The sequence below is a fragment of the Heterodontus francisci genome, chromosome 1 (genome assembly GCF_036365525.1).
Source record: "Heterodontus francisci isolate sHetFra1 chromosome 1, sHetFra1.hap1, whole genome shotgun sequence".
NCBI classification, from domain to species: domain Eukaryota; kingdom Metazoa; phylum Chordata; class Chondrichthyes; order Heterodontiformes; family Heterodontidae; genus Heterodontus; species Heterodontus francisci.
Window position 1 is genome coordinate 146,564,149 of NC_090371.1, and position 24,921 is coordinate 146,589,069.

Consider the following 24,921-nt stretch of genomic DNA (forward strand, 5'->3'; position numbering starts at 1 on the left):
TATATTGCCGTTCCTTCACTGTTGCTGTATCGAAATCCTGGAACTCCCTTCCTAATAGCACTGTGGGTGTATCTACACCAGATAGGCTGCACCAGTTCAAGAAGGCAGCTCACGACCATCTTCTCAAGGGCAATTAGGGATGGGCAACAAATGCTGGCCTTGCCAGCAACACCCTCATCCCAGGAAATGAATAAAAAGAATTAATAATCAAGCAGATGAAATAGTTTAAAAGCCTGTGAATTCAAGAAATTCGTTAAACAGTGACAAAAGTTTTATTGTGAGAAAAATGTGTTTATTCAAAGCTTTTTCAAGGTATAACAGAATTTTGTGATTCTATGATTTTCCATAAAGTTGTAGATGAATACACCAAGTGGCTACATAGCGAAAGAAAGTCCAGTCTGTAAATGGCAACAAGTGAGTCATTATCTTGTTCACAGGATGTCCAAAGTGCAATATCCTAACTGTTGTTTTTATACAGACATATTGTACTGGTACTGTCTAAGCTGCTTCTGCAAATATCAGCAATAGCGATAAATCAGTTACGGGAGGAAGCAGATCCAATTAAGTCAAGCTGCAAATTTCAAATAGTTACTTGGCACATACAATCAGTGTTGCAAGTCACACTTTCAACTGGGGTTTAATTTACTCCAACAGATTAAAGTAATATGATTCATGTCTTTGCCCTTGTAATTTTCTGCACTTTTTCTCTTCCTTTCTAAAAGGCAGTGATCCATGCTGGCAGACACTTCCATAGCCACTGAAATCCTCTGGTATCTTGCCCAAACAGCCATTCTTTAGGATTAGGTCTTTACGTAAAGGGCATCACAGCTGACACTGATCCTCATCTGATTTCTACACAAGTTAAGCAAGGGTCCCTGGATAGCAATCAGGAGATCGGGCTGATTTTCCCTTCCTGGTTCTGAAGGCAATGAAGTCAATTTTCGTTCTCAAACTGCTGACCTAGAGAGATTAGCTAATTTTCCACGACATAAGATGGTCAGTCTGGTCAGTACCACAGCGTACAACTTATGAACCATTGGGGGAGACTTTCATTTTTAAATACCTCACTGAATACGTTCATTAACATAAGTGCACATAACGGGCTGGATTTTATCAGCTCGCCACTGATTCAAAAATGGCGGCCCCATGCCAAAGAGCCGCCATGATCTCAAATAGCCAGGGCGGGCCGCCACCCCCAATCACATGGAGGGTGCGGGCTGTCCGTCCCCAGCAATGGCGTCAGATGCCTGTGTACCATTTCTAAAGGGCTGTCAGCCCTACCGGCTTATTTAAATATTTAAAGATGTATTGAGTAAAATTAAATCAATACATTTATTTTGCCCCTCTCCCACCCCACCAATAACAATTAAATTAATTATTTGCACTTTCCCTCCCAAAATCACTAACCTTTACCATCTGACCTTTACCCCCCCCCCCAAACTGCACAAAGTTTAAACTTCAATCCTTCCCACCACCCTCTACACCCATGACATTAATTTGACCCCATTTCCCCCCAATTCACGCACTGATAAACTTACCTCCTCCCCCCTCCCACCAGTGTTGCGCCTCGTTTCCCCGGACGGGGATCTGAAGGCACGGGAGTGTGGGCAGCTGGGCCGAAGATTGCGGCCAGCCCGTAAGATCCCAGGTAAGTGCATGCTAATTTATTAATGTTATTCATTTGCATATGTTAATTCAGGTCCCATCGTCTAGTGGCAGTGAGGCCGCCATGGTGCCTCACCGCTGCCGGGAGGATCGGGCCGGGCCTTGCGGCGTCGAGGTTTGTGGCGGGCCTCATCCGGGGCCATCTTCGGTGTCCCCCGCCACAGATCCCGATGTCGAGGGATCCTTAAAATCCAGCCCAACATGTGCATGTGCTAAGACCAAGTTTTGACACATGGGTGTATATTGCAAATGTCCTAGAAACTCCCTTTGTATTCTATTTGACTAGTGCATTATGTTGAACAGCAAATAAGGGAAACGATGCAAATGCAGCATTTATGTGGAGGAAAACATTTATTTGTTATAACTGGAAGATATCAAAACATTGTCAACATGAATATATTAATGACAAAAGAACACACAGGATTAAAGTGCCACATGTGACTGAGCATTCCTGGAAGCTTCAGTTATCCAGGAAGATGAACAAGCACATGCAGAAGGCTGTGTTATACACATAAAATGGGACTGGAAACTTGCATGGTTGGGAAAAGGATGACATTGGAGATATATAAAAATAAATGTCTTTTCTTCACGAAATAGAAGCCCATTTCACGTAAACACTCATTTAGCCTGTAAAACCAACAGTCCACTTATTTTTATTACAACCTGAGATAATAACTGTAAATAAATAGAAAAAAGCTGTAACAAAACATGTAAGTTCTTGTGCAATGTCTGCAGTACTATACTACTTTAATATTGGAACAATATGTACTGTTGTGGAAAAACTGACTGGAAAGCAATACAATTTATGATTGTATGACAGTTTAACATGATCTGCGCACTAAATCTATGCAACTTTATTCTGTTCACAGATGTGCAAAGTACTGACTGCCAAGCGTTCAGAGCATCTAGCACTCAAACTAGGGTGATTCTCTGGATCAGACCCAACTCAGCTACAGAGAACTGGATATTAGCCCCAGAATTTTGACGGAAAGCTCTCAGAGAATTCCATACAACTGTGAAAGGTAATATCTTAGAGTAGCCTGGAGAAGGGTTCTGTTTTGGCACCAATTTGTTGAGCAAACTGAGTAGAAGATTACCTGTGAATAGCATCAATGTATAATATTATGCTGGTGACTAATTCAGTGTACACTGGCATTTTTGCAGGTTGCACCTGGACATGGCAGCTGTATACCCTCCTCCAGCAAACCCTGGCCTAATGACTGATGTTATTCACAACTTCTATTGTATGCTCCAGTGAAAGCCCTGTGGAGGATCAAGGTGGAGTCCTGAAGGCCCTATGGAGCAACATAAGAAAGATCTCTCCAACGTTTTTCATACAGTGACCCTGGGTAGTATAATATCGATGACTGATATTGGTTTTTCCTTGCCTGTGGTCTCAATATCCTTCTGTGCTTATAGCCTCATGGACAGATGCAGAACATCTGGATGAAGATGACTCATCTGTGGAGACATTAAAGATTTTGATTTATTAATGATTTGAACTGAACTTGCAATGGAAATGCAGAAGGACTGTTGCTGATGCTAGAGAGGCATGGAATACTTTAAATAGTTCAATTGCAACTTATTAATATGGATAGAGAATGTTATTCATGTGAGTTAATTACTTTACAAACTCAATTTAGCAAGCTGATTAAAGTAGACATTATGAACTATGCTTTCAAACTACGTGTACTGCTCAGGGAGATTGTTTTTAAAAGAAACACTGTATTTTAAACTTACCAGACTGTTCAACTCTGATGACATACTAATTCCCTCATGGAGTAAATGGTTGTTTTTGACGATCATGTATTCAGGCCAACAAAGATTGTTTTGATTCAGTGCTTTGATGGCTTCTTTGTTGTCCTGTGAACCTTTTTGCTTTAATAGTGCTCCACCTTCTTTTTTTCATTCATTTGAGATCATTACATGATGTACAACAAGCGTGTATCATTTGTGAACCTTTTGCCACTTTATTGACTGCAGGAGATATAATGGACCATTCCTTGTTTGGTCACCGACGTTGATTTAATTCCAAGGAGATCAACCATGGATTTTATAGATTATTTCACCAAAATAAATAGCTTAACCTCTGCATAACTTTAGTCTTAAGGGCTGGTTTTCCAAATGAGTGCTTGTAATACACAGCCTTGCCCATGTGTTAGGTGTGTATTTGGAATGTCAGCCCGATGGTCTCCAATACATATCTGTTAGTGTGGGGCCCAATTTTAACTCTGTGCAAGTGACTGGGTTTTGAATGGATTGAATTGGGCCTGCATAGGTCAAGTGCCTCATTATTGCTTGTTGAAATAGAAGTAGTAATAATTTAGTGCTATTAGTAAGTTAAACTCCTTGTATCAAAAGAAGCTTCAATGAGACCCAAACAGAAAAGCATGCACAGATGTTACCAGACCTGCTGTGTATTTCCAGCATTTTCTGTTTTTATTTCAGAAAAGCATAGCATGTCAGCAATAAAATTATCAAAACTTCACAGCAAGAAGGGCTTTGCATTCCAAAGAAAGCAAGACTACCTTTGTGAAATATTTTAAGTTTTACAAAGGATCTTGCTGTGTTCTAGCTTTTGAACTTTCTGCCATTTAATGGGTGTTACACACAGAGAGAAGCAATTGTTGGTAGTCGTGTCTTTCAGCTCTTTCCTGACACAGTGAACTCCAGCAGACTGTTGTTAGAATGATAATGGAAGATAAATAATGGAGTATTTCCCTGTCCTTCAGATAAGAAGGAGAAATTTTGGACAGGGTTCCCATTCTTGATCACCTGGAAGCACCTGTGCATGGACCTGAGGTGACAATAGGGCTAAGCTTGGTCATGATAGCCATCAGGTTTGAATAGGCCTCCTGGATAAAATCACTATGGCTCAACGAATTATACCCCTGATTGATTTGCCATCTTCAGGAAAGACAGTGTAAGGGGAGAACATCAAGGTAAGTGCTGGGGGAAAAGAACTAAAGGAAAATAGACAAGAAACAGCAACGGGTAAGGAACAGAGATATATACAATAGCAAAATACAGAAGAAATTAAGTGATCAGAATAACTTTCCAAATGTTAAAACACAGATTAATTATCAAATATGGTCAACAAATATTTTTCCATGCACTCCCTAAATTCAACTTCTCTCATACTGCCACTTAACACACTGTTCCCTTTTTCAATTCTGATTCTTTTTTCTTCAGTCACGGAATGTGAACATCATTGGCAAGGTCAGCATTTATTGCCCATCTCTAATTGCCCTACACCTTGAGGAAGTGATGAGCCGCCTCTTGATTCACTGCAGTTCATGTGCTGAAAGTTACTTTGTCACAGTGATTTGGTCCAATGAGTGGCTTGCTAGGCATTTCAGACTCAACCAGTTAGCTCTGGGTCTGGGGTTACATATAGGCCAGACAAGGTTAAGGACAGCAGATTTTTTTCGCCAAAGGACATCAGTGAGCCAGATGGAATTTTTTAACAGAAAAAGTAACTACATAGTCACCATTTCTAAAATAATTTTTTTTATATTCCAGCTTTATTTAATTAACTGAATTTAAATGCCCCAAGTGCGATAGTGGAATTTGAACTGATTTTCATTACGGAGGCAGGAAACAGGAACCAGGTCTGGTTTTGGGTCAGACAACCACCTCCATCGGGAAACTAATTCAGGTTCAGATTTTCAACAGGGTAAGCCTGTAATTGGGATGGATACGGGTTTCCTGTCCACTTAGAACCAGATGGGGGTGGAAATGGAGGTGGTCAGATGAAGTGTGCGACTCATGTAGCCATCCCATGGCAGCCGTTACTTGAGGCAGCTTGTTGACCTGAGGGAGAGATCTGCAGTTTGTGCCAAAGCCTTAAACTGCACAAGAGGAAAGTGAGATGTCACAGGGAGCAGGAGGCCTGGCAGCAGAGGCAGAGCAGACCTTTGCTTCATCGATGCTAACCTGGATCTAATGCTGGAGGCCGTGAGGGAGAGGAGGAAGTTTTTCTTCCCAGAGGGTGGCAGGAAAGGCTCCTAAGAGGGGTCAGCAGCCATCTCTTCAAAGGACTTCCTTCGTCCCCTTGGATCAATCCACGCACCTGGGGGATGGAATGAAGATCCGAAGAAGCGTGGACTAGCGAAGGATGAAGGAATCATGGCAGCTGCCAAGAAAGTAAACGCACACATGGAGGAAGCTCTTGTTGTGGTTACAGACCAGTTGGATGTTGAGGGAGTGGAAGTCCTTCCTGTTGACGGATCTCATTGGCCGCTCATTAGGTGCCTTGATGGCTACATGGGCACAATCGATGATGCCCTGCACCAGAGGGAATCCAGCAATGGAGGCAAAACCCAATAGTCTTTGTGCCTGCACAGGCCCATCTACATCAAAATGAATGTAGTCCCCCGCCCTGCTGAATATGGCATCCATGACTTGCCTGATGGTGTGAGGAGCTGCCAACTGTGAGATGGCACCTTGGTCCTCATCTGATCCCTGGAACAATCCAGGTGCATAGAAATTCAGGGCGATGGAGACCTTGATGGCTACAGGTAAGGAACTGCCAGGGGGGCTGTGAGGCCTTAGTGCATTGTGGATCTGAGCACGAATGTCCACGACCATCTTCCTTGATAGGCGCAGTCTCCTATGGCACTGGCACGCTGTCATTTACAGGTAGCTGACTCTTGGGCAGCAGACCTGATATCATGGGTAGTGCCTTCTTCTTGTTGCAATCCCCTGCTGTGGACCTCTGGCCTCCTGCTGTCCAGGAGATTGCATCTGCTGAAGTTAATCATGACTGCTCTGTCCAATGTCACAGTAGCTTGTTCCCATTTGAACTCCCTCAGCTGGGCTTTGTGCATTCACCAAGCCATCTCCTGCCAACCCCAGCTACCCCAGTGATGCCAGCAGGCTCTCGACCATCTCCAAATTCCTAACACTCATCATTGAGTAAAGCAAGTCTTACAGCTCCAGCAATGGCTACTCTGTGACACTTTTGGAGCAGCTGACCTATATTTTGTGTATCTGCGTCATGTTAATCAGCCTTTCCCATAGACCTCATGGCCTTCCGCATTGTAGATGTCTTCTACACCCTGCTGAGATCCAGACATGATGTTTTCCCAGTGCCCTTCCTTTGAAAATCACAAACTGCTCCTGACAAGCCTGGTAATGAGCTCCACAATGAGCTCAACAGATGATTAATTGGAGGTGCGTGGGTTTGCCGTTCCCTCCTTCCCGGAACCCCTTTAAAAATAGCTTTGCATTCCAGTGGCAGCCAGTGCTGACCTGCAAGAAGGCAATCTTCAAATCATGCGCACACCTACTTCTGCTCCCAGTGGGCTTTGAAAATCCAGTCCAAAGTTTCAGGATTATTAGTCCAGATCTTCAGGATTACTAGTCCAGTAACATAACCACTAGACTTTCATTCCCATACCCATAAGCTGTCAACTTGGTTCAGAATAATTGACTGAAGAAAGGCCCACGATCAGTCAACCACCAATTTTCAGCTCCCTCTGTTGATGAGTGCTTAGTATGCAGTTGTTGCCTTCCGTGGATGGGAGTGGACTCAACTGTAATTTACACAGTGTTCCAGGTGGATCCACCAACTAGCCTAAACATCCACTCCCTCCACCATCACCCGATTGTGGCTGCAGTATGTACTGTTTACAGGATGCACTGCAGCAACTTTTCAAGGCGTCTTTGGCAGTTCCTCTCAAACCAGCAAGCTCCACCACCCAGAAGGAAGAGGGCAGCACACACGTGGGAACATCATCACCTTTAAGTTCCCCTCCAAGTCATACACCATTGTGGAATGGACATACATTGTCATTCCTTCATGCTGGACAGAATCCTGGAACTCCCTACTTAACAACAATGTGGGAGCACCATCAGCACATGGACTGAAGAAGGCTCACCAAAACTTTCTTAAGGGCAACTAAGGATGAGCATTAAATGCTGACTTTTCCAGTAATTCCCATATACCAAGAATGAATATTTTTTTTAAATCTCTCAGCTAATGCATTCTACTACCTTCAGTTCTGATGAAAGGTCACTGACCTGAAAAGTTAACTTTGCTTCTCTCTCCACTGCTGGGTATTTCCAGCACATTTTGTTTTTATTTCAGATTTCCAGCATCTGCAGTTTTTTGTTTTTATTTTACTACCTTGGGCTGAGTTTTATTCGGGCGCTGCACTGCAGCGTCCTTTAAACTCAGCGGGCTGCCAGCATTTAGCGGTCGCCGCAGAGCCCCCGTGACATTTTGTGCGGGGGCTCATGAGCATCACTGTGCCGAGCCGCCTCCCCACCCCAGATGCAGAGTGTACACTGTTTACAGAGGGACGGTACACAGTATCTCCCTTCATGTCTGCAGAGCTTTCCCTCCAGTAATAGTTTTTAGTTTTTTTAGTTTTAGAGATACAGCATTGAAACAGGCCCTTCGGCCCACCGAGTCTGTGCCGACCATCAACCACCCATTTATACTAATCCTACACTAATTCCATATTCTTACCACATCCCCACCTGGCCCTATATATCCCTACCACCTACCTACCTATACTGGGGGCAATTTATAATGGCCAATTTACCTATCAAACTGCAAGTCTTTGGCATGTGGGAGGAAACCGGAGCACCCGGAGGAAACCCACGCAGACACAGGGAGAACTTGCAAACTCCACACTGGCAGTACCCAGAATTGAACCCGGGTCGCTGGAGCTATGAGGCTGCGGTGCTAACCACTGTGCCACTGTGCCGCCCAGGCCCCCTCCCTCCTCCCTTCCAGTATGCAAAGTGAGACCCCCTGTAATCCCCGCTCTTCCCTTCCAGTATGCAGAGTAAGACCCCTATGATTCCTCCATCCCTCCTCCCTTTAAGAATGCAGAGTGAGACCCCTGAGTATCCCCCCTTCCCTTCTCTCTTCCAGTATGCAGAGTGAGACCCCTGCATATCCCCCCTTCCCTTCTCTCTTCCAGCATGCAGAGTGGGACCCCTGAAAATGGAACGTACCTTCTGTCGCGAAACATTCTGTCTTCGATGACCCGCCAGCTTTTCTAATCATGAACGGGACGGCATGTGACAGCCACCCGTTCAAAGTAAACTCAGGAAGTGTCCATGGAGAGGCGGTGAGCTGCATAATCTGCAGAGGTAAGTACCATTCAACATATCCTAATTGGGGTGCCGCCATGCGGTGGGGCGGCCGCACCGACGTCCCACCCGCCACCGGTAATTTGTGGCGGGTCCATCTCGACGTCATGGGTCAAGGCAGGCCTCTCGCCGCAGAACTTTACCGGCCCCCACGTCGCGACCCGCGGCGTCGACATGCCGGTAACATTCAGCCCCTTGTTTGCCTTGTTCATACTGCACCCATGCACTGATAATAGCTTCAATGCATTTTCCAAAATACCCATGAATAGTTTTACTGATCAAGATCTTTAAATCTAAGCTTTTAAAGATTAAAACGGAGCTGTGGAGCTGCTGTGCATGTTATAGTTAATGAAGATGTATAATCATAGAATCATGGAATCCTATAGCACAGAGGAGGATATCCTCCTCTTTGAGGAGGATAGTAACAGATTTCAGGAGGACAGAGACGGACCAGTAAAATGGGCAGGCAAAACGACAGATGAAATTTAATGCCGAGAAATGGAAAGTAGTAATACGTCTTGGTAAGAAGAATGAGGGGGGGGCAGGGGCGGGGGGGGGGGGGGGTGGAATATGAACTTTTTTTAAATGGCATCATTTTTAAGGGGGTGCAGAAACAGAAAGACCTGGGGAATAATGTACAAAAATCTTTGAAGTTGGCAGGATAAAATGAGATGGCTGTTAAATCCAGCAATTACAAGTCAATCGGCCTGCTATCGTTCGTGGGGAGACTTTCAGAGATATTAATCAGGGTCAAAATTAATTGCCACTTGGAAAAATATGGATTAATAAATGAAAGCCAACACAGATTTGTTAAAGGCAAATCAGACTTGACTAACTTGATTTAGTTATTTGATGAAGTAATGGAAAGGATTGATGAGGGTAATATGTTGCTGTTGTGTCTATAGACTTTCAAAAGTTACTTGATAAAGTACCACATAATAGACTTGTTAGCAAAATTAAAGCCTATGGAATTAAAGGGGAAGTGGCTGCAGGGATACAAAATCGGTTGAGGGCCAGAAAGCAGAGAGTACTAGTGAACAGTTGTTTTTAAGACTGGAGGAATGTGTGCAGTGATACAAAGAACAAAGAACAGTACAGCACAGGAACAGGCCCTCCAAGCCTGCGTCGATCTTGATGCCTGCCTAAACTAAAACCTTCTGCACTTCCGGGGACCGGATCCCTCTATGCCTATCCTATTCATGTATTTGTCAAGATGCCTCTTAAACGTCGCTATCGTACCTGCTTCCACTACCTTTCCCGGCAGCAAGTTCCAGGCACTCACCACCGTCTGTGTAAAGAACTTGTCTTGCACATCTCCGAGGGACTGGTATTATGGCCATGGCTCTTTTTGATATATATTAATGACATGGGTTCAACTATACAGGGCATAATTTCAAAGTTTGCAGATGACATGAAACTCGTAAATGTAGTAAACAGCGAAGAAGATAGTAATAGACTCCAGGACGAATAGACTGTTGAAATGGTCAGACACTTGGCAGATGAAATTTAACACAGATCGATGTAAAGTGATTGATTTTGGTAGGAAGAATGAAGTGAGGCAATATAAACTAAATGCTACAATTTTAAAGCGAGTGCAGGAACAGAGAGACCCAGGGGTGTATGCACACAAGCCTTTGAAGGTGAAAGGGCAAGTATTGAAGGCTGTTAAAAAGGATCCTTAGTCTTATTAATAGAGGAATAGAGTAGAAAAGCAACAAAGTTATGCTAAGCCATTATAAAACACTGGTTCGACCTCAGCTAGAGTATTTTGTTAACTTCCAAGCACTAGACTTTATCAAGGATGCCAAGCCATTAGAAAGGGTGCAGAATAGATTTACTAGAATGATACCAGGGATCGGAGGCTTCAGTTATGTGGTAAGACTGGAGAAGCTGGAGTCATTCTCCTTACTGTAAGAGAAGATTAACAGGAGATTTATTAGAGGTGTTCAGAATCATGAATGGTTTTGATAGTGTAAGTAAGGAGCAACTGTTTCCAGTGGCAGAGGAGTTGGTAACCAGAGGACAGAGATTTCAGGTGATTGTTGCGATCTGGAATACACTGCCTGAAAGGGGGTGCAAACAGATTCAATAGTTACGTTCAAAAGTGAAGTGGATAAATACTTGAAGGGAAAAAAAAATAGAGGGTGATAGAGAAAGAGCATGGGAGTGGGATTAATTGAATACCTTTATCAAAGAGCCAGCACCAGCATAATGGGCCTTGTAGCCTCCTCTGTGCTCTATCATTCTTTGATATGAACCTTAGGATTACAACCACTTTTGGGAAAAATATCACAATGAGCATAACAGTATAATACTGTCATAAATTGTTGCTTTGTTACGACAGTTGTAAGTAATTTCAAATTATCTAAGAAAAAGTTCCACTGCAGACAGTAAAATACTTAGTCCATATTATCAAATTAAGAGCAAAAACTTGTATGCATTCTGAGAAAAGAAATCCACAATCAAAAAAGCCAAATTTGAGAATTTTATTTTGATACTCCAATATCAAGAAATGTAATTTAATGTATTACAGCAAGTGGTAATTTTTACAGTATTGGGATTTTCTTATCTAACACTGCCCACTTAGGGCATTTCAAAATAGGTCTGTGACAAAACAATTATATCGGCAATCAATTTTTTTTCAATCACTAAAATGATTAATAGATAATGAACACTTCAAACAACCATAGCAAATGGTAATGCTACTTGATTAGACGCCTTGATTTGTAAGGCAGTATCCTGCTATGCTGACTAAATCCAGAGTCTGTGTGTCAATGTGCTGTATGTGTCTGTTATGTATAAAATCACATACTGTGAGAACAATTTAACTGAGAAACTAAGGCCCTGATATTAACCCCTATCCCCACAATTGGTTGTGAGAGGATCACTGGGGGAGATTAAAAAATTAAGTAGGGGGAATAAGACCCCAACATGCAGTGCTCGAGAATTTAAAGTTCTCTTTATTGAACATTGTTCAACCTAGTCCAGCTTGTACAAATACTTTACAATGCACAGAATTACACGTCATTCTAACTAATGCCAAATTTGCACATAAAGAATGAATATATTCAAGTACTCATGCCTGCTATTCAAATCATTACAGAATGGCTGTGGCTAGAAAAGTAAAACCTTTGCTTCTGTTTCTATTCAACTCAACACATTTTAGGATGATACGTTGACAACACTGTAGTAACTCAGTGCAGGAAGGAACCAACAAAACAAATAATAGAGTAGACTGCTAATTCAACGTGCTTCTCGAAGGCTAGTAATATAGAATGTTAGTGAAATGTGTGCTAAAACTGCCTGTTGTGCGAGAGGAATCCTTGCACCATAGCTGCCATATGTTGCAGGACTGAGAAATCCGTAATAGAACTGGGTATATTTTAAGGCAAAGTTAATGAGCATGCATTTAATCTGTCAACTGTAATTCAATTTCCTTCTTTTACCAATTCCACAATGGCAGAGCCATAGGATGCGGAGGTAGAAAAATGTTTTAATATCTACAAAAGCCAGTGAATCACTATTGCTTTCAATTTAAAAATCCAAGACTGCCAAATGGAATAAAAATGCCTACCAAAGCTATGCAAACGTCCAGCAAATATATTCACAGGTTACTTGAACCAATCGGACAAAGAGGGTCTCAGGTTCAATCCATGCTTTGAACTAACTTTAGCTGATCTCAGCTGGGAAGTTGGTAAAGAAGCTACAATTTGCCTTCACTGCCTTCAATGCAAAAGGGAACAGCAGCCAGGGGCCCAGCTCTTGGTCATTATCCAGGGATTCCTGTTGGAATAGCAAATGCTTGGGTGTCACGTGAGAATGGCTTCAGGCAAGGTTGTGATATCCCTGTGATCAAATGCTGTACTGATATTTAATGTCAGAAGCCCAACCATAAATAATAACCATTTGTGCAGGTACAGGACAGGAAACAGCACCCATGGTACTGTACCCGAACAGCGCATTCAGAGGATGAGGAGAAAAAAATGTAGGAAAAAGAAATCAAGAAGCAGAAAAGAAAGTGGCTTTAACAAACATGTAACAGTAATTTTGTTATTACAGTACTGCTTAAGTTTCCAATTTTGTCTTTGATTTTCTGGTGCCAAAGAATGGGAAATGAAAATGTGGTGCCACAAAATGATAATGCTATGATCAAGAAGGTATCAATTCCTGACTTTGGATTCCGAGTGAGATCCCTTGCCTGCCACTCACATATATAAAGAAATTCAGTATAAATGTTGAAAAATTGAGATGCATCTAGTCTACAGCACAGAAACGGGCCACTCGGCCCAACCACTCCAAGCTGGTATTTATGCTCCACACAAGTACCCTCCCACCTATCTTCATCTACCCCTATCAGCAGACCCTTCTATTCCTTTCTTCCTCAAGCGCTTATCTAGCTTCATCTTACATGCATCTCTAGTAGTTACCTCAACTACTCTTTGTTGTAGTGCATCAACATTCTTACCTCTGTTTTGGGTCATGAAATTTCTCCTGAATTCCCTATTGGATTTATTAGTGACTATAGTATATTTACAACTTCTAGTTTTAGTTTCTCCTACAAGTGGAAATATTTTCTCCACTACCAAATGCTTTATTTTAAAAACCTCTATCAGGTCACCCCTCAGCCTTCTCTTTTTGAGAGAAAGAGCCCCAGCCTGTTCAGTCTTCCCTGATAGTTATAACTTCTCAGTTCTGGTATCATCCTTGCAAATCTGTTCTGTACCTTCACCAATGTCTCTATGTCCCTTTTGTATAATATGGAGACCAGAACTGTGCACATTACTCCAAGTGTGGTCCATACAAGGTTGTATACAGGTTGAACATGACTTCCTAGCTTTTCAATTCTATCATTCTAGAAATGTACTCCAGTGTTTGGTTTGGTTTTTTGTGGCCTTATTCATCTGCATCACCATTTTTAGTGATTTGTATCTCCAAATGCCTTTGCTCTTTTACCCCAATTCCACTCTTATTATCCAAGCATCATGTGGCGTCCTTATTCTTCTTAACAAAATGCACCACTTCATACTTACTATTTGGAAATTTATTTGCCAATTACATGGCTATTCTGCAAGTTTATTAATGCCTTCTTTTATTACATCGCATTCTTCCTTTTTTATTAACTACATCCAACACCCATCCCACAAATTTGGCATTATTCGCAAATTTTGAAATTGTACTTATGCCCTTAAAGCCTACTTGCAATTTTCTGTTTTTAGCTAGCTTGCTATCCATTCTGCTCCCTCTCCCCTCACTCCACATACTCTTACCTTAGTCATAAATCTACTCCATGGCACCTTTTTTTGTATTCACTGGTGGAATGTGTCACTGGCAGGGGCAGCATTTACTTTCCATCCTGAATTGCCCTTGAGAATGTGGTGGTGAGCTGCCTTCTTGAATCACTGTAGTCCATGTGGGGTAGGTACACCCACAGTGCTGTTCGGAAGGGAGTTCCAGGATTTTGACCCAGTGACAGTGAAGGAGAGGGGATACAGTTCCAAGTCACGATGGTGCGTGACTTGAAGGAGAACTTGCAACTTGTGATGTTCCCATGCATCTGATGCCCTTGTTCTTCTAGGTGGTAGAGGTCGTCGATATGGAAGGTGTATCAAAGGAACCTTGCTGAGTTGCTGCAGTGCATATTGTATATGGTATACACTGCTGCCACAGTGCACTGTTGGTGGAGGGAGTGAATGTTTAAGATTGTGGATGAGATGCCAATCAAGCAAGCTGCTTTGTCTTGGATGGTGTTGAGCTTCTTGAGAGTTGTTGGAGCTGCACCCATTCAGGCAAGTGGAGAGTATTCCATTACACCCCTGACTTATGCCATATAGATAGTGGACAGGCTTATCGAAGGCCTTTTGAAAATCTAAATATATTTTATTTACTACATTACGCTTGTCTACTCTTTTTATTACTTCTTCAGACAATTCAATAAGGTTGGTCAAGTAAGATCAGCCCTTTGGAAATCAGTCCTGACTACTTTTCATTATATTTTCAGTCTCTAGATGTTTTTCTATGTCACAGAAAAATATCCAGAAACTGAAAAGGATTGAGAAAGGATTTCATTATCTTTCCTACCACCAACATTAAGCTAATTGGTCTAGAGTTCCCCACATTTGTTCTATCTTCCTTTTTAAATATAGGAATAATATTAGCTGGCCACCAGTCCTCTGGCATTATTCCATTTTCTAATGACTTTTTATTTGTATGTAATAGTGCCTCTGTTATCTCTTCTTTTTTTTTAATATGCACAGATGCAATACATCTCAGCCAGAGGTTTTATCCTCTATAAGTTTGATTAGTTTATCAATTATCTCCTCTCTATTTTAAATGTCTTTTTTTTGCTCTCTTATTCTAATGTCAATTCCACATTGGTAAGTGTCCCTGATAAATACTGAGACAAAGTAACTATTCATTATTTTTGCCATTTCATTGTCATTACTTGTCAGTTTCTCTCACGCATCAGTTAGTCGTCCTATCTCTGTTCTGATTTTTGTTTCTTTTTCTTATTCATTTGTTTGTATAATACTTTTACCATTTCTTTTTATATTCCTCGATAATTGAATTTTATAGCTCTGCTTTGCATTCCGAATTGTTTTTGACTTCTTTTCTAACCTATTTGTATTCCTTTCAGTCATCCTTTCCTTTATTGTCTATTTACTTAGTGTAAAACTTTTTCTTTATCTCTTTATTCACCCATGGGTTTTCATTATTGAATAGTTTGTTTAGAGGAATATAACGCTCCTGAAATCTATGGTCTGGATTTTGTTCCCAGCCCAACGTTGGGTTCCGTGGCGTGTGGGGGTGGGGGGCTGGAGAATTGGAGCGGCAACGGAACCCGATGCTGGAATTGCTGGGCCTGATCTTCCCGGCAGCGGGGAAGCTCTGTGGCAACGCCTCTACCACTCTGCGACGGGACCCGAGTTAGCATATGTAAATTACATATTTGCATGAATTAAAATGCAAACTGCAGCGATCTTACCTTCAGTTCCTGATCTTCAGCGCGACGTGCGGCACTCATGCGCCTTCACTTTTCCATTCAGGGAAAGCTGGCGCCACTGAGGTGGAGAAGGGGTGAACTCTGTACTCTGATGGGTATGGGAGTGGGGGAGGGAAGGAGGGGCAAAGTGGGGGGGGAAGGGGTGAACTCTGTACTCTGATGGGTATGGGAGTGGGGGAGGGAAGGAGGGGCAAAGTGGGGGGGAAGGGGTGAACTCTGTACTCTGATGGGTATGGGAGTGGGGGAGGGAAGGAGGGGCAAAGTGGGGGGGGAAGGGGTGAACTCTGTACTCTGATGGGTATGGGAGTGGGGGAGGGAAGGAGGGGCAAAGTGGGGGGGAAGGGGTGAACTCTGTACTCTGATGGGTATGGGAGTGGGGGAGGGAAGGAGGGGCAAAGTGGGGGGGAAGGGGTGAACTCTGTACTCTGATGGGTATGGGAGTGGGGGAGGGAAGGGGGGCAAAGTGGGGGGGAAGGGGTGAACTCTGCATTAGGGTGTGCTGTTTGCAGGGCTGGCAGCCTTTTAGAAATGGTACCAGCACCTGACCCTTCAACAGGTGACACCATGAATGTTGTTGCAGAGGCCGTCCCTGCCACGAGATGGGGTGGGGGGTGGGTGGCGGCGGCTGCCGTCAATATGTAAAGTAGCCACCCGCCATGTAATCGCGGCAGCACGGGTCCTGTGGGAGACAGCCGCCATGTTCCTCACCCGCCGCTACAAAATCCGGCCCTATGGGTCACCATTTTAATTATTTCCCACTGCTGTTCTACCTCTTTGTCAACTTTTTCCAATTTATCATCCCTAGTTCTATTCTCATCCTCTCAAAATTAACTTTTTCCAATTTTTTACTTTGGTCTTTGTTTCATGTCTTTCTCAATCATTATTTTAAACCTTATCATGTTACAATCGCTATTCCCTAGATGTTCTCCTATGCTTACTTCTCTCAAACGCTCTGGTTCATTTCCCATTACTAGATCGAGCAGTGATTCCTCCCTTGTTGAGCTTCTTACATACAGTGTAAGAAAGGAGTCCTGACACTCAAGTGAAAACTCTGTGCATTGCAGTGCACCCAAATTTCAGACAAGCACTGCCAGCAGGTGAAGCTTCCCAACAACTACAATCAAAAAATTAGAGCATTAAAATTAAATGATAAAATTCGTTTATTAGAATTATTTAATGTCAAAGAATTCTGAACAAAAAAGTTATTATTCTTCAGCTACATTTTAGAATTAACACATAATCCCAATTCTGATGAAAGCTCATCAACCCGAAACGTCGATGTTTTTCTGTTTTCCTCGCCACAAATGCTGCCTGACCTGCTGAGTATTTCCAGCATTCTCTGTTTTTGTTTCAGATTTCCAGCATCCGCAAAAATTTGCTTTTGTGTTGTTGCAATAACTTTCATTTGTCAGGAGTGTAAATAAGTGTTAAAAAAACTCTGGAGTACGAAGTGAACCTTGTTGTGCCCATTTTACAACTATAAAATGAGTGCAGCGAGCCCCAATTTCAGGGAACAACACTATGCGGATTAAAGCCACCTGCAAATAAGCGGCCCTGGGTTGTTTGGGCACTTTTTCAAGTGTTAGGGGCAGCCATCTAAAACATGCATTAGGGCACACACATGTGCTAATGAGGGGCCGAATGTCTGTTTTAGGATCCCTCAGAGAAATCAGGCTGCCCTGAGTGAAATAGACACTGGACCTGATCCACTGTGCTTTTCCAAATGTGGGGAAGCAGCCTGAAAACTGTCCTACATTAATTTCTAAGCTTCTATGCTGATTATCAAATCACAAGGTAAGATTCTTTCATCAAAGAATAGTTGCCTTTTATTGACAAAGACAGTCCTGACAAATGGAAACTGGGACATTTTAATAAAAAGATGTGGGATGAATTTAAATAATTAATTTATTTTATTGTTTTACTGTGTAATAATTGTCAGCAATGCTGTGATTACAACCATCTGTCTAATATTTTATGCATCTAAAAGCATAAGGTTATCAGCACAGTAAATATGGGCTGAATTTTACTGACCTCCCCCCAACGCCGGGGATCGTGGCAGAGGGTGGCCTGGAAAATCCTTCCAGGAGAGGCCCGTCATGGGCCTCAATGCCAGGAAGGCCCCACCCTGGGCCTCAACACCGGGAAGGCCCCACCCCATTTTACCGGCAGCGGTGAGGCCACGGGGTGGCCCACCCCCTGCCGCTCAGCAAAAAAAATCATTAACATATTTAACTAAATTATAATTGTAAAATAATGACAACTTGCAGCGATGACCGTCCCACACCAATATTCTGGCTGGTGGCTGTAAGTCCCGCGCCTTCGGATCTCCATTCAGAGATCCAAGGCGGAACACTGGTGGGGAGGGAGAAGGAGTGAATTTCTCAGGGCGGGGGGAGGGAGGGGGGATGGCAGTAATGAGTGCAATTGGCTGAGGGGATGATGGGAAGGGGTTGAAGGTCAAAGTACAAAAAGTTCAGGGGAGAAAGGTCGGGATCGAGAATTTACATTTTTTGGGGGGACATGAAAAATAATGAAGTGATTATTCATAGGGAAGGGGTTTGGGAGAGGGGATTGGAAGTGTGACTAAATTTTTTTTAACTGCTTCAAAAACCTGTGCCTTTAAAAATTTAAATTCAACGGAAGGGCCTAAAGTCCCTTCAAAATGGGGCTGGCGCCTGTTCAGTGGCACCGGACCCCATTGCTAGAGACACAGCACCCCCCCCCCGCTATATCATTGGGGGCGGGCAGTCCACGCCTTCTATGTTAATGAGCCGCTGCACAAAATATCGCGGCGGCTACATGGCACATGTCTTGTGTGTGCACCACGGACATTTTGAAACCTGCCGCCAGGAACAGCGGCGAGCAATAAAAATTCAGCCCTATCTTTTGTTAACTCTCAGGAGAATGTGATTCCATAAAATAGAAAAAAGACAAACTTGTTAACTTTGTGAAGTAATAGATACGTTCTCAGTTTGATTGAACTCTGATTATTAGGAAGCCTATGATCAGCTGGATATTAAATTAAAAACAATGATCCCCAAAAACAGTTTAAATAATGATGTTTTTCCATCTTGAAATTGTTTTTCAACACCTCAAATTTCTGAAAAATAGGAGTTTTTCTGGGGTATTTTCTTCAGTCACAATAAAATAGGAGTTCCTTTGGCATTAAATATAGTGTTAATTATGCAACAATTATTGTGCAGTCACCAGCTAATAGTTTCTTCTTTTATGAAACTGTTATACTGCAACATCAGGTTTGTGACTGGTACCTCTTTCAAGTGCTGCTAAGCTGGCAACACTGAGCCATACTGCTAGATCCACATTGCTTTCTGGTCATGCACATACAGTGTTCCACAAGCATGCAGCAGTGCACATATTTTTGTTGTACCCATTTACACAGCTCCATTCAGAGACAATCTAATACCAATTGAATCTTTAATCGTAATAAAAAGTTAGCATGAAGGTTGATTCCTTGCTAACACCAAAGTTTAATATTTAAGTTTTAAAAGTTAGCTCGAACGTTATACTTCAGTAGCAAGATGAAAGAGTCTCAGACCATCGACTCAATCTCACGTTTATGTCAAAAAGCAATGCATCATCAGTTTCACAACTTCACTTGTGAGTTACATTTTGTTTTAGGAGAGCTGTATATTGCATTGAATAATAATTATGTAATTGGGTCAACTGTAAGGCTGTTCAACACTTGATCCTAGTGGTTGCTGGGGTCGCAGCTGCACTTGAGGTATTCCTACTAGAGTGCCAAAATTTCATCACATATATTCCACCATTTATGTTAGTTACCACATTCTGATAAATAAGCATTTGGCACATTACCTTGTTCATATCTTGTGATTAATCAGTAATTACATCACAAACAATACAAAGCAATAAAACTATTATATGCTGTACACCTCTTCATTTTGCATATCTGGCGTAATTACTATATGTTCATTTTACAATCAGTTTGAAATACTGAGCCCGCCTTTGAGCTAATAAAAGTCTTTCCAAATTATAGGTTGACACCCTTCTGATAAAACTTCAATGTAAAAATATATGCCATTAATTGCACAGCAAAATTCTCCTATACAGGAAATAACCTTAACACTATTAGACATACTTTGATTAACTTCAATTGAAAAAATAAAGTAGTCTATAAATCATTTGAAATCAAATATTTAGAACATTTGCATTACTTGTAACTTCATACAGATAAATAATTCAATATTAAATTTAGAGCTGTGACTTCATTCAGTGGAATGGAAATCTTACCTAAACGAAACATTAGAAAGTTGAAAATCAATCTCGAATACAGAATGAACCTGACTTAGTATTATTGTACAGCTGCACAGAGCTCATAAAACCAAGCAAAAGTTTTTCATAAAAAGATGAAAACTAAACAAGATAAACTTTTTGATATTTTGTTGACTTCATTGGTCCAGTTCAAAGACAGACTAAATCAATACATATCTTGTAACCTTACTGTATACATAGAGATAAAAAAATTCTATCAAGGAGCTTACTAAAAGTCATGACAATTCTGCCTCTCCCCCCCCGTTAGCAAAGCATCCAGCCTGCATTTAGTGCCCCCATTATTGGAAGATCCAAAATAACTACAGATAAGAAGGGATTCTCAAACATCTTCAGATGTAGAATGTCTTTTTTGTGTCTCGTTGACCAGAAGTGGACATAATGCTCAAGGTCAAACAAAAACAGAAAACACTGGAAATACTCAATGGGTCAGGCAGCATCTGTGGAGAGTACAACAGTAACTCTGTTTTACTCTCCACAAATGCTACCGGACCTGATGAGCATTCCCAGCGGTTTCTGTTTTTGTTATAGATTTCCAGCGTCCGCGGTATTTTGCTTTTCTAATAATTCTCAAGGTGTTGTCTCACCAGAGCACTTTACAGTTTCATTAAAATTCTTTGAACCTCTACCTTACTGTTTTGGCTATGTAACACAACGTTCTCTTGGATTTGATGTTTGTTGCCCATGTTAGTAGGACATCTTGAGTGTTGAATCTACAAAAACTCCTAGGTCTCTTTTAACTTAATTTTTTACAATTTCAACAGCAATCAATTAGTACTTTTTCCTTCTTATAGCCATTACTTTAAACTTGTATATATTAATTTTTATCTGCTGTGTTCTGCACAATTTCACGTTTTGTCCAAATCATTCTGGTTGACTGTTCTGATTTCACGTTTTTCATGTACAATGTTCACTTTAGAAAATTGATTGCAGATTTATCAAACTATTTTTTCTCAAGCAACTATGGAATGAACAACAAAATTTAAAAGATCCTTGAATTGAACAAAGGATAATCTGTTTTTTTTTTATTCCTTTTGGATTGTATTCTAAATGGTTTGTATGACTAGAAACCCTCAATAAAGTGCAGTGGCCCACAGTGCAGGACATCACCAAGGGTGAAGAGAGTAGGAGGGAACTCAAAGTAAATCAAGCAGTAGTGATTAGTTGACACTAAATTTGGAATTTAAAAGCCTGTGGATTACAGGGAGAAAAGACGATTTAGAGATATTGGGTTGAATTTTACCAGCCCCTCGACGTCGGGGGTCATGGCAGGGATCCCGTAAAAGACTTACAGGAGCTGTCCGCCACGACCCCCAATGCCGAGAAGGCCCCACCGCATTTTACTGGTGGTGGCAAGGCCTCAGTGTGGCCCCTGCGCAACTTGGCGGCAGGGTCTTCATTTACATATTTAAATTAATTAAAACAAAATGCAAATAAACGTACCTGGTCCCGGTGGCCGTCCCACACTGATTTTACGGCCACCAGCCGCACCTCGCATGCCTTTGGAACTCCGTTGGGGAGGGGGGAGGACAGAAATTATCAGGGCAGGTGAGGGAGTGGAGAAAACACTTTTTATTGGCTGTGGGGCTGATGGGAAGGGGTTGAAGAGCAAATGTGAGACGGTTGGGTGGAAAGACCGGCTAGTGAATAAAATATGTTGTATGAATATATGGCAATAAAAAATCATGGGGCGGGGGTGGTGGTTGGGAAAGGGCCCCCATCTTCTAATTATTTTTTACAATCAAATGAAAAATAAAATAGCTTTCAATATTTACATTTTTACGAAGAGCTTGAAGCCCTTTAAAAATGGCGCCTGCGCGGTGGCGCCGGACACCGTTGTCGGGGACGAAATGGCCGCCCCCTCTACATCATCAGGAGCGGCCGCTCCGTCCCCTCCATTTAAATGAGCCCCTGCATAAAACATCACGAGGGCTCAGCAGCGGCGCTTCCGCGCACGACAGCCGCCGACTTCAAAGCGCACTGCCGCAAAGTGCAGTGCACTAATAGAATTCAGCCCACTGTTTCATGTTCCTGTGAAATAATGCACTCGTATAGGGAACAATGCAATGAATCTCAGTTTCACACTTACTGTACAAATTGATGAGAAAGAGATTTTCAGTGGATCGCTGACAAAATTTTTTCGAAAGACCAATTCAGCAATAGCTATGATGATGTTTCATCAATGCTAAGTTTACACTAAAATGATAAATAAACTCCATGACAGCCTAAAACTGATTTTTAGATAATCCAGAGTTATCATAATTGATCTTATGTCGATGCTAATAGAAACAATTTTGCCCAGTTATTACTGTGACTTCAAAATGATACAACATTTATCTAACACAAATGCTAATCCAAAAAAATTGTCTGTAAAGTTTCATCTTTTAATACTTGTTTTAGGCTTTTTGGATTTATTCCTAGCTTGTACAGGTCACATTTCCAAGAATTTGTTTTGTTAGGCATTTTTTGTCACAAAGCATTGCAATCTTGACTTTCAATATATCATATGAGTAATCATTAAATGTCTTCTATAAATGAAACCATGATTAAACCTTACTTGGTTGAGTGAAAAGGGAGTGTGCACTCCTTGCAACAAATGCTACAGTAAACATGCTGAGATTTAAAAACATGTCTATGAGATGTGATGTGTTTTCACCCTACTAAATTGGTTGAATCATAACAAGCATGCAAACTGGCATAGAGACAGGCTAACAGTCATTAACTACAAGGGTCGTTCATTTCATATTCCTGTTATCAGCCATTGTATTGTTACTTGATTATGTTGCTGATGCTCACCATGACTCAGCATAATGTTATACTCTATGTTTACCATGATATTGATATCCGAAGAAAGCAAACAACACACATGTTGGTGCTGAGTTAGTAACTAATCTTAATTTATAGGTTCAGACAAAGCAGAGGTAGGAGAATAATATCACTGTATTTGATGAATCGGTTTGGATTTTCACATTTTTGTTTCAGAGCAGTGCATTCTTTTAATTTCCTTATGTTGTTCAAAATTGATACCATATCCTGCTGTCAGGGAAGATCTGACCTAAGTTCTTCATATGCACAAAAGTGCAGAACTTTGTAAATGGTGTGGGTGACAACAATTCAACATGTTGAGCAACAATAATTGAATTAACTCAGGAACCTCAATGTATTGATAATTTGGCACTTCAGATACAAGACATTGAAAAAGTATATTCATGTATAATCACATAGCATTTTTAGATCAATGGCAAGGGGAAGAATAAGTGAGCCATTGAGGCAAACAGAAAAACTGAAAGGAGGAAACAGAGAAGACAAAATTGAGACAGCAGATGGAAAACAAATGTAGGTCGAGTTTATGGTGAACAGAAATAACGAGATGGCACCAAAGAAAAGGAAGGAATAGAGAGGTGAAAAATTGATATGGAGAAGAAAGAGAAGCAATACAAATAGCTATCAGGAGAGTAACAACAAAGAATAGGAAAAAAAGGAAAATGAGAAAAAGAGAGGAAGCCAAACGAGGAGAGACAAATGGAGAAAGAAAGAGATAGAGACAACAAGCTGAAAGCAAAACTGTAGGGAGGAAAATTTGGCAATGTTTGCAAATCAAGTTACTGGAAGAGCAATCCTTGAGAAATGTCAACATTCACAGGAGTACTTCAAGCAAAACAACTGTTGATCATTATCCTTATGCCAATATGTCTTTGCATTTAAAACTATCAGTTAAAGATCCACTGTTATCAGGATTTTTTTGGCTGAAAGACTGAACATTCCTGCATTCTTGCCAGGAGGGAAAAGAACCAAAATATTGTCAACGTTCATCCCATAGATTTCATTAGTACTGAGTGTACAATTACAGCAAAAATTACAGCAGGTTTTTGTAGGCACTCAGAATACTGTCTGAACAGTTCTCTCAAATAGAAATTCCTATTGTATACATTTTTACTGCACTCAGTTTATAATTATTACGTATGTATTAAAAGGATATTAATGTTTATAACATTTAGTAAACAGTATGAAAGTGCAATTATTTAAATGTACAAAGTACATTTTTAGTGTAATAGCATTAAATAGTATTCTGTTTGTTACAAACATTAGCGTAATATTAAATGAATCTTGCTACTGAAGGTTTAAGTTAAGACAATCAGCCTCAGTTATGTGCAAGAAACACAGTATGCACTATTTAAGAACAGAATGCCTGCTGTCTCCAGTTTCTGCTTGTTTCCATAATAATAAATGTGCAGAGTGCTAGGCGGGATAGTTTTTGTGTTCTCCACCCGACCATCAAGCACTCAAAACAGTGTTACTGAGCACAAGTTACATGCAACGTTACTAAAGGTTCAGCTCAAACAGCCAAATTATGTAAATCCTACTTTTGCCACTAAAATTACTCACAACCTATATTTAGGAGGAGGCGGGAACCTCTATTAGCTTCCAAGCCCAATATTTCACTTTAATATTGAACAGATTCTTCATTAAAAACATGGATGCAAATGTACTCTGAAGGAAATAACTTACTCCAAGATAAAGCATCATTAATCATCTTATGTTATCATTTCTAAGTTAAATCTTTGCCCCAATATTTAACTAAATGATACCGACTCACAAAGAAAAACATTTTTAAAGAATAATTAATGGCTTCTAATTGCAAGTTCAATTCTATTCATTCCTACACCCCAGTATGGAACTGGGGTGCTAAATCATGCATAATATTTTGGTGGCAATTTTAATATTATTTACTCCTGACTACAAAATTAATTGATGCAGGAATAGAAGCTAATGCTCACTAGTTCTGTATCACAGAACATGAATTGCAACCTGTTTGAATATGTTGCATGTTAAGTCATATT

At 41.2% G+C, this 24,921-nt stretch overlaps 1 protein-coding gene across 6 annotated transcripts in view; it reads right to left on the reverse strand.

The window, feature by feature from the left end:
- The window catches only part of pcdh7b (protocadherin 7b), a 501,318-nt gene that overhangs the window by 456,570 nt on the left and 19,827 nt on the right, over nt 1–24,921 (reverse strand). The window contains exon 2 of one of the 6 annotated variants that reach the window (XM_068037085.1): nt 2,047–3,126. The exons of the other annotated variants lie outside the window; for them this stretch is intronic. Coding sequence (XP_067893186.1) covers nt 3,079–3,126 — 48 coding nt within the window. The 3' untranslated portion in view covers nt 2,047–3,078. Of the gene's footprint in view, nt 1–2,046; nt 3,127–24,921 lie in introns of those variants that run through there. 6 annotated transcript variants of the gene reach the window in all.